The 10,508-nt window shown below is 45.6% G+C and overlaps 1 protein-coding gene across 2 annotated transcripts in view; it reads right to left on the bottom strand.

The window, feature by feature from the left end:
* Positions 1-424: 424 nt before the first annotated feature.
* Positions 425-10,508, bottom strand: part of Atxn1 (ataxin 1) — a 382,307-nt gene continuing 372,223 nt past the window's right edge. For both annotated transcript variants that reach the window (XM_075969766.1, XM_075969767.1), the window contains exon 8: positions 425-9,109. In XM_075969766.1, coding sequence (XP_075825881.1) covers positions 8,579-9,109 — 531 coding nt within the window. In that variant the 3' untranslated portion in view covers positions 425-8,578. The remainder of the gene's footprint in view (positions 9,110-10,508) is intronic.

Here is a 10,508-nt window from a genome sequence, read left to right as displayed (position 1 = left end):
CTCATCTCTGTTCTCTATAAGCCTTGTTGCAGACTAATGGCCTTACACGTCCAGAGGCCAGCCCACCCCCATCTGGTTCTAGGCAGATGATGGCCAAGCTCTTGTAAAGCTCCAGATACCCAGGATCATCTTGGAGCAGAGGCTTCAGCAAAAGAACACACATTCCCTTTGCTGTAGCAGGTCCATGATGGAATGGGCCTAGAGGACCCACTATTTGGACATCCTTCAGCTCAGGCACCCACTACAACATGGACAGAGAAGTCCTGTTGTCCGTGTATGCATGGGACTTCCTGCGATGGACTGGGAGGTATGGTGGCAGAAGTGACGGCGGCTGTGACAGCACGAGGCTGCCTGCTCACATCCCCATAGACAGGGGAGCAGAGCAATCAATGCTGGCATTTACCTCCTAGGTGATAGATATCAGGGAAAGGCAAGCACAACCCTAGAGTAGGGAAGCAGGAACGTGGTACCTTTGGTCTCAGACTGGTGCAATGCTTCTTTGAGTTTTGAGGCATGCCTCAGAGTAACACAGCAAGCTGTGTGTTTTTCCTATTCAGTCTTTTGCGTTCTCTTAGCCACAAGCAGTCTCTCGTTATCTAATCAAGTGAGCAGAGGGCTTGCCTGCACCGTACACCAGGAACAGCTCTTCTTGTCTGGTCCCTTGAGGCTTCCTGGCATGAAAGTTCCCCCTCCACCACCACACACTACAGTATGGAGAACCCCAAATCCTTGTTTCAGGGGCTACATGCTGCTATGCGGCCTGGTTTGCTGGGATGAGTCCTAATTAGATAGGTCAAAGATAGAACCAAGAAGAAAGTCGAAGAGTTCCCATTCTTCCCCAGCCATGTGAGAACTCTGACCTATTTCTGGCATTCTCTTTCTCCCCGGTGTGAGCTCAGATTTCAATCAGAAGTCCATAGGCACGGGTGTGGATGGGAGCAGGACAGGACATACCTGGGGATGGCTGATCCTGGAGGCATGACTTGCCTAGGCAGCTGCTGAGCCACATCTTTCCAAAACCGAGCCCAACACCAAGCTGTGCACGGTCTTCTCGAGACAACCATGGAAGTGGCTTCTTGTGCCGGAAGACTTGCTCTGTAGGTTTCCATGGGGCACGCACCCTGGGGGAAACACACTCCTCAACTCTAGGTCACTTCCCAGTTGGAGCAAAGCTGCAGAGCCTGCATTGATAAAGCCACAGAAGGTGCAAAGCTGCCGGTCACTTGAGAAGAAAAACCTAGAATGGTGAGCAGATAGGAGATGCAGATTAGGGACATCCATGCCTCACATGACTGCGGTCTCCCCAGGGTGAACTGAGGTGACAGGGCAGAGGCAGTGAGGAGGAACCCACACAGTTTTCTCAGCCACGGTTTTTGTTAGGGACCCAAGAGAAGACAAAGACCCAGGTTTGCAATTGGCACTGTTATTTTATTATTAGTACGAGTATTATACAATAAACTTGTACTGGTATACAGACAATTTATTTAAAACAATTTTGTTCAAATTTTGAATCAAACATTGTTTTATTATAATAATGAAATAATTTCTACCTAGAAAACCTGCAAGCACCATCAAAGAAAGGGACCATAAAATTCAATAAACAGACTCGAGTGTATCCTACAAATAGACACACCACGATTAGAAAATAGAATATGAATTCTTCCATTTTTTTAATATTTGTTTTAAAAAAGCTAGTGCAAGTACAACATTTTACACTGGAATTACAGAGAGTATGCACGCATATGGAAAAGTTCTCCTGTCACAATAAAAGCTCTTAACTATGTATGCACTTAAAAGTTTCTTTTCAATAAGGTGCAAAAAACTTTTTTTTTTTCCCTAGTTCTCCACATGGTAGTACCCTCAGCCCAAGTTTTGGTGTCTGTTTCCCCTTGGCCTGTGGGAGGCATATGAATGGAAATTGGAGAGTTTGGGAACCTGATGTGAAAACCTTCACTGGTTCAGATCTCAGGTTCTTTAGGGCCAGGACTCTACTGGTTAGAGATGAAGACTGTCTTATTGAAAGGCCACCACAAATACTGACAGGACTCCGCTGTGACCCCTTTCAGTCAGCACCACCCGGGATTACACTTGAGCTGTGCAGGTGGGGGAGGGGCAGTAGTCACAGGTTAGGACCAGGACCCTGGTGGCTTGTCAGGGTTATGCCTCACTGACTCAACATTTCATCCCTCTCTTGGTCTAGAGAATAACTTCAGAGTAGGTGGTGTGGGCAAGAACCAAGAGAAACCTAGGCACCATCCGTCTTGGTCACGGATCTTTCAAGACAACAGTTCTAAGCCAGTGTCACCTCAGCTGGGTAGTCTAGGGGACAGTGCATTATCTCGGTAAGGGTTACTGTAAACAGTGCTTCTTCCCACACAGGCCTTCAGACTGCCCATCCAGACAGCAAAGGAACAAGAAAACATTGAGTGGATGGCATTCTCCAAGTGTTCTGCAGCTCAACAGTGTTAGGGAAGCTCTTGTAGACTGATTTGTGTAGATGCTACCTAATGTCCAAACTCATGGCATTGGGGATACAGGCGAAGCTCCTGTATGCAAGAGTTGGGATGCAAAGTGCTGAAGCCTCTGTCCCCTCTTCTGCCTCTATCAAGGAGAGTGTCAGCTACAAGAACTTACACAGTACGGGAGGGGACCCAACCCCAAATTTAAGAATCAAAGCTAGGGTCTGTTTACCCCCTAAACTGTCTGATTTGAAGCACCCAGCTCAACTGTTGAACAGGAATCTAACTCTGACAAACCGCTCTGCCTTTCCTCTGGCCTCTGCTTGAGAAACATCCAAATGAAAGCCAGGCATTCAAATTGGAATTGATGTTTTTACCCCCATGTAAATGAGGCATGGGGTGGGAGGCAGAAGGAAAGCTCCTTTTCTTTTTCTTTTTGTCCCTATGTGAGTCCTGTCTTACTGGGAAGGAGGATCCCTTATACAAACACTTCATGTTCAGGATTATATTCTTTGGGTTTATAGGAACAGGAAGTGCTGAAAATGTCAGACATCATCCAAAGAAAAGAAGTTGCAATGGCTTAAGAAGGGAACTTAGAGAAGTACTTCCGGCCTAGGAATGGACAGTATCCTCAAATAGTGGAATACAATTGCCCATTCTTCACACAAGAACCGCATGTAACAAAAACAGAACAGTAAGCATAGGTATAGTATAGTTGAAGAGCCTCTGACGTCGTAATTCTTCCAGGCCATAACCATACAAATTGGATCATCAAGACAACAATTCCTATATACAAGAAAAATAAAACCCCAAAACATGTAACTTTCATCCCTCCTCTGTTTTGTCTTTTTTTTTTTTACACACAAAATATGAAACTCACGGTTTCAACAGATCTGTCTCTTTCAAACACTGAATGAATCATCTCAACATTCATTTTTCTTTTGTGCAATTAAAAAAAATTATCTGTACTCCCCAAAGTGAGTGCCTCAAAAAAAAAATCTCCCATCCCCCACCCCCCTTTGGCTGCTCAAATTAGGTGTACTTTAAAGAAAGAAAAAAAAGAAAAAACTTCCCACAAGGTATAGTGCTACAAGAAAAAAAGTCTATCAGTAAGTAAGGTAACGTTTGAAGCGAGGTCATCTATGTGAGAGGAATCTCAGCTCCAGAGTAGAAGATGTGCAAACTGTTTGGAGTTGCCATAGGAACAGAAACACAGCACTGTCCATGGAAAAGGGAGGAACCCAACCCAACACAACAGGTCATATGCATGTGCTTTATAAAAAAGTAGATTCTCTATAGTTATTACTCCATTTGTCTTTAAATTCTCTATTTCAGAAATTCTGGGTTCAAAACACAACCATGGAAGCAAAGGCCTTTGCTCCACTTTTTAGAAAATAAAGTATAATTCTCTTGCCTTTCATCTCAACCACCAAAGAAACTGGATTGGGCCATGGAGACCAAGGCCCTGCATTCCCCTGACGTCCAAGGGGACCGACTAGGAAATTTTGGAAGGGCAGAGGGTTTCCAGGAGAGAACAGACCAGTTTGTTGAGCAGCTTGTGGCTCAGGAAACAGTTGCCATGCCAACGAACACAGCTCAAAATGTCTGGCTTTCTATCCCAAGAGCTCTGCTTCCTCACCCATGTCTGAAATAGGTGTTAGTGTCTTCAAAAGCATCTACAAAACAGGTTTCCTTAGTAGTCACAGATGTTAAAGGGTATTGTCAATTGTTTCCTTAAAAAAAAAAAAAAAAAAAGAAAGAAAAAGAAAAACCCAAAGCTACAACAAAAACAGATTTTGGCAACGTATTTCAGTAAAGATCAAACTATGTGCAAAGAGTGGATCTTCTGATCACTAGGAGCTACTGTTCGTCTTGAACGTGCAGCATTATATTGCAATCTGTGCAGTAGCCAAGGAGCAATCCACACGATGCGGGGAAATCCAAACATTCCTTGAAATTGTACAACCCTACTCCAGAGCAGTCCAAAGTGCTGTTGCTGAACACGTCCGTGTTCCACACACACACACCAGCCCCATCCCTGAGTAAGAGGTGTGAAAGGTTCCGCAGAGTTCCTGGCAGGGGAGCAGGAAGGACATTGCCACTTCCTGGTGGGGGTAAGGGGAGGAGGGGAGGAACCCAACAAGCTCACCTAACAGAAAACATACAAGGTCAAAATTCAGAGTTAAGGACGTTCTGCTGCCGCCACCACCATAAAAAATCAGGCCATCCCAAACTGAGCTGGAAGAATTGAGAAAAGCAAAATGTGACCAACATAGACAACTATCCTGCAAGCCCCGTCCCCCCAAAAAATGCAATTTGGATTTCCACTTCTAAAAAGATTTGAGGTAAGTGGCATCCATGGCCTTCTCTTTCCAACCCCTACCCCACCCCTGCTGACCCCAAGGTGGCCCAGACAAACTGAAATAATTCTAAAGTTAAACATTCTAAGGAACAGTCATTTTATATATTTAGAAATCCCTATAAAGAGAGGTTCTTGTTTGTTGGTTTCTTATTAGTAATATTACTATGTTTTCTTGTCGCCCTGACTCATTTCTTGGTGATTGTGTGTTCCACTGTAAACGCAAAAGGCCTGCTGTTATTTGTTTTTTAAAAAAATGGAAAGCAGGAGGAGAGAATGAAAGACAACTGTTGGTAAAATATTGCCAAGTGGACAGGTACAGAGGCGCGTAGCTGATCCTTGTATGCCGATGGCACAGCCGTGACTGTGCTCCCTACACGGAAGGGTGACCGCAGCTGCTTCAGGAGTCTGGCGGGCCCCACCCGTGTCTGCAAACCAGAGGTGGCTCCTGCCTCTGAGTGCTCTTCCTATTTGAGGAGAAAGCTGTCACAAGGAAATGGTGGCTGTGGTTGCCAGGTGGTCCCCTCCAAAGCCACCGGTGGGCAAGCTCAGAACACACGCACATTTGCACATAGGCAGTAAGTTGTTGGCGCTCAAAGGCAGAGAGCAAAGTCTCAAGGACCCGGAAGAGACTGAAAAGCGGGCTGATTGCAGCCCAACACTGCTCCAGAGCGTGTTCTAGGAACCATCTGCCTCCTTGGCGCATTCCAGCTTCACTACAGAGTGAAGGGCCTTCGCAGAGTGCAGAGCGATGGGCCTTCTCAGCAAGCTAGCGTGTGCTTCCCTCTGGTCTCCTTGGATGGATGGCGCTATGTCCTGGTGACAGATACAGCTCCCCTACCCCAGTACTCTGTATCCACATTAAGGGAAAGCAAGCAGGCTCGCCTCTCCTGGCTCCTTCCCTCCAGCGTTTCTCTGGTCAGCAAGGGGAAGGAAGGTCGACCCACAGAACAAGGAAAAAGCCCAAAGCGAATGAACTTTAACTAGATAGCTCACTATTGGCACACAAAGTATTGCACATGCTAAGAGAATGAGAGAGTGAAACGGGACAAATGCTTTAGAAGGACCAATGATTTTTAAAGTTCCTATACCTGAAATAGAACCACAAAAGTTATGATATTCCTATTGCTCTGAACTGTGAGTTTACCTATTTTAGTGTCGGTTTAGTGAATACAGTCAGTTCAATACCCGAAGTAAGCCAGAAAGTGATGTATGTGTTTTCTGAGCTGTTGTAATTAGTGCCACACAGCACCCCTGTGGCGGCCTCCTATTCCTCTTACCATCAAAGATTAAAACAAGACAAACAATAAAAAAGAAAAGGAAAAAAAAAACCCTAATAAGTGCAAGTGCCCTGAGCAGAATATATGGAAGATTAAGCAAGGTCTCTGAAAAGAAACATTAAAAAAAAAAAAAATCACAGCACTAACTAAGCAATGTGACTGCAAGAATGGGCCCGCCCAGCTCTGCTAGGTGCTGGGAGGGTAATGAAGTTTAGGGAGAGGCCAGCTATTCTGAACTTACTCAAAGGTTTTTGGTACATCCCAGAAAAAAAAAAAACAAAAACAAACAAAAATCATCAGTCACAATGAGAGCCTCTGTGTGAGTGCAGATTGGATAGCCAACATTTGGGTTGTATAAGGGAGAAGAGGTCTCTTTTTTTTTCTAATTTGAGAATTAGAAGAAGTCCTTTTTGTTTTTCAATGGTTAAAAGAAAAGCCAAATAAGTACTTACTTGGGTTAGTTGCAACCCAGTAAGAATATTTAAAAACTTCTATTTATAAAACTTGGTTTAAAGCACTTTAAGACACACTCAGAACCTGCAAATGATATTTTGATCTCTGGGAATGAAAACTTGTGACTTCATGAAACACCCTTTCTGGGTTTTTGTACCAAACATTAAATCTTGGTTTGATTTCAAACAGAAAAAAAATCATTCTGAAAAATAATATTAACACTTTTCCCCCAGAAATAAACAAACAAAAAACCCACTTGCTCACATATATAAAATGTCTATATGGGAAACGCTCAGTGATTCTGAAAAAAAACTCTCAGACCTGGCTTCTCATGACAGATGTGGCAGGTGACAAAAATGACCCTGAAAGGAACAGAACCTTCTAAGAATGGCCTAAGGTCTAGGCAGGTTAGAAAGTAATTTTGCTACATTTATTTATGCTCATTCGACACCCCCCCCCACAACCTTTCCCACAATGTTATTGGATAAAAACTGCAGGAATATCACACAAACTAAAATCTCAAGATGTGCAAATCGCAAAGTTCTTTAGGAGCTCACCCTAAAAACACTGGACAAAAACGAGTGTCTTTTCCTCCCTGTGTTTTCCCAGTTTCTCTGCCAAATCTGCATGTGCCTTTAGCTCTTTCTCCAACACCAAAGTGACAAGTGCCTGCCGTAGTACTTGGTGGTCATCTACTGTCACGTACTAGTTCATAATTCACACTCATCCCTTTACACCAGACGGAAGCTTTTCTGGCTCGTGGGCAGTCCTGCAGAGCTGAAAAGTAGTTACAGTGTTGAAAAAAAAAAATCAAAAGCAACTTAGGTTTGTCTTTTCTTGCCAAAGAGTTTCAAGTTAGATACAGTACTCTCGCTGACTGACAGACCAAGATGTTTGGTTAAGAAAAGTCTGCACACAGCACTTTTGACAGCTGAAGAATAGTAACAGGTGTGCGTCTTCCAGATCTAATTCTCCACATCACACTGGGATTGAGAAAAAAAGAAAGTGGCACCGGAGTTGTCCATAGTCATGAACTAGAAACAGTACTAGACCTAAAAGACTGAGAAGCTGCCCGGCTCAGCTCCGAGAGCTGCCTGGCTCTCTCTGGAGGGGAGCTCGCATTTCCTTTCTGGGAGCAAAAGTCAATGCAAATAACCTGATTGGTTTTCCTAACACTGCACAGAAACCAGTGTGGGGTACTCCTTCTGTCCCCCAGCCCCACGGCCACCCCCCGGACCAGGGGTGACCTGAGGAAGGACTTCCCTGCCCACCATGACACCTGGTGACGTCACTGAGTCACTGGACTGGTAAAGCAGAAATGAAATCCCACTTGTGGCAGCTGCTTTAAAAAAAAAAATCTCAGTGCAGTCAGGCCCCATGGGGGGAAATATTTATATATATATATATAAGATTAAAAGTTGCTTTTTATTGTAAAATATGTTGGAGAGAACCACGTTCTTTGAAACTAATTTCCTATCTGTCATCTGACACCTCCCCATGATGCCCTGAAGCTGGGTTCCTGAGGATGACTTTGCATGTAGGAAACCCAGGTCCCCCAATCCCATGCCGAGAGTGAGCAAGCATGGGAAAGGGAGGCAGAGAAAGAGAGACCGTCACTCGCCACCATGGCACCCACGCACCCCTTCACAGGGGCACACCCAGACACCCTTGCAGGTCACTTCCCACTGAATTTGCTCTTGAAACCAGTGAGAACTGATGCCCCTTGGCTCTGTGCTGCTGGAGAAGGCAGGTGCCAATCAAGCCACATTCAGGGCCACCTAGGATGCCCGGGAGCTCCACGGCCACGGTTCTAACCACCCTTCACCCCGCCAGCTCTCAACAGACACTCGCAGACAATGCAAATGCACCAGTCTCCTGCGACACACCTGTGTGACTCTAATGACAAGGTTAGAACACAAACCTAAAGTAATAGGATAACATGTAAATACTGTGTTATTTAGCCTACAGTACAGTAATTGGGATACAGACAGCAAGGGAGGCCCAGGCCTCCGCTGCCGGCACGGTCTCTACTTGCCCACATTAGATCGGCCTTCGATGCAGATTTTAACCTCCTGAGGAATGAGCGAAGGCTTGGGAAGAGTCAAAGGTGGCTCGTCCTCCGACTTCTCCAGTTTGCGGGTCTCCGGGGCTGACCACCTCCTCTTCCTTGTGGCTGTGGGCTTGCTCGGTTCTATTTTGGTGAGGAAGGGTGCTGCAGGCAATCCAATCTTTTCTGGAAATTTCAGTTCACCATTCTCAGAGAGCACCTGGGTGCCTCCCTGGTTGATTCCGTTTTCTTGCTCAGCATATCTGTGTCTGCTGCCAGCCAGACTGTCCGTCTTTGCGTGCTTCAGCAGGACGCTGGCAGGGTCCACAGGCTGGCCCTTTTTAACAGAGCCATTCTTCAGGTTCTTGAGGGTGAGCGAGATGCAGACATCCCCAACGGAGAGCTTGGAGCACGGCAGATCGAAGAGCTGGCTGGTTCGCTCAGGACAGCAGGACGACCAGCCCTGTCCAAACACAAAAAAAGGATACTCTACCAAAACTTCAACACTGACCTGTGGAGACAGAAGCGGAAGGAGAGAGAAGGAAGGAGATATTAGAAAATGGTTCGTGTGTGGGTTTTGCATGCGCCCACACATTGGTGTGAAGGCGTGTCAATGCATGTGCGCAGAGGCCAGAGTTCCTCAGACACTCACTTTTTCTTTCCTTTTTCGATGCTTTAAGTTCTCTTTTAAAAATCACACACACACGCACACACACACTACTCCCCATTTTCCCCCTTCTAATCTCCTTTCAAACTTCATGTCTTTTTAAAATCTATAACCCACTAAGACTATGTAGCATCCCCTTTCTGTGTTGCACATCCCCTACACATAGGAGACTCGCCAGTGGCCACACCCTTGATGATTCCTCCTACCACAGCAGCCACTACCAACAACAAAAAGGTCAAAGTGCTGAGAGCAAGGGACTGAGCCGTCAGCCTTAGTCTATGTTAAGCTCCACTCCCCAAGGTTCAGGACACATCATGGCGGAGGAGCAAAGAATGTCGGAGCCAGAGTCCAGGAGGACCGCTGGGAGATGCTAGCTTCTAGACAGGATGTTGTGATTCTGGCTGTCCACCTTTGGTTTGGTTTTGTTCTTTTGAGACGGGGTCTCTCAACGGCCTGGAGCGCATCAGCAAGCCTCGAGGAACCTATTTCTGCCTCCCGGCCTCTGTCAGTCCTGGGATGGCAGGTGCAGCCTTCCATACTCATATGGGCCCAGGGATCACACTCAAGTCCTCGCACTTGCATGGAAAGTACTTTACCAACTGAGCCATCTCCCGAGGCCGCAGTGAGTGTTTTATTTAACATAAACACACAAGGGCCAGATGAGAACGAAAAATAAGTTTCTGTATACCAGCCTCTCATGCCTGCAGCCGTAGCCTGAAACAGGGGTGCTAACTGCTGCAACAGTTGAACTCAGCGTACTCAGACCTGAGCAGACAAGTGTAAAGTCCATTTATCACTGAAACTATTTTACTAAATACCTGCTCTGTAGAGGGTCTGTTAAACCATTCCCGACCTACAGCCATGACAAAATACCCACTGAAGAGTTCAATTATAAGACTCGCATGAGCCTTGGAAGCCCAGCTGTATTCATGCTAACTACTGGTCAGACTAAGATGCTAATGAGCTCCACGAGGAGGGTGTGGTCTTGTGACTATTATTTGTCAAATGCTCCGACTTGGCAAAAGTATTCTTTCGTGCTTATAACATACTAACAAGATGAGCAGCAGCATTTCAGCTTTTAATTTTGTAAGTAGTAAAATCATTTTCCTTATAGTATAGCAATTAGCCAATGGAATTGAGAGTGAATCTAGGTTTTAGACCACACCCCGTCCCCACACCCAACATTCCCTTTCCTCTCTGCCTCCTGATCTCGCCCTACATGAACAGTGACATTACAATATGG

The sequence above is a fragment of the Microtus pennsylvanicus genome, chromosome 4 (genome assembly GCF_037038515.1).
Source record: "Microtus pennsylvanicus isolate mMicPen1 chromosome 4, mMicPen1.hap1, whole genome shotgun sequence".
NCBI lineage: Eukaryota > Metazoa > Chordata > Mammalia > Rodentia > Cricetidae > Microtus > Microtus pennsylvanicus.
The sequence above is the reverse complement of the archived record's forward strand: the minus strand, read 5'-3'. Positions and strand labels throughout refer to the sequence as shown.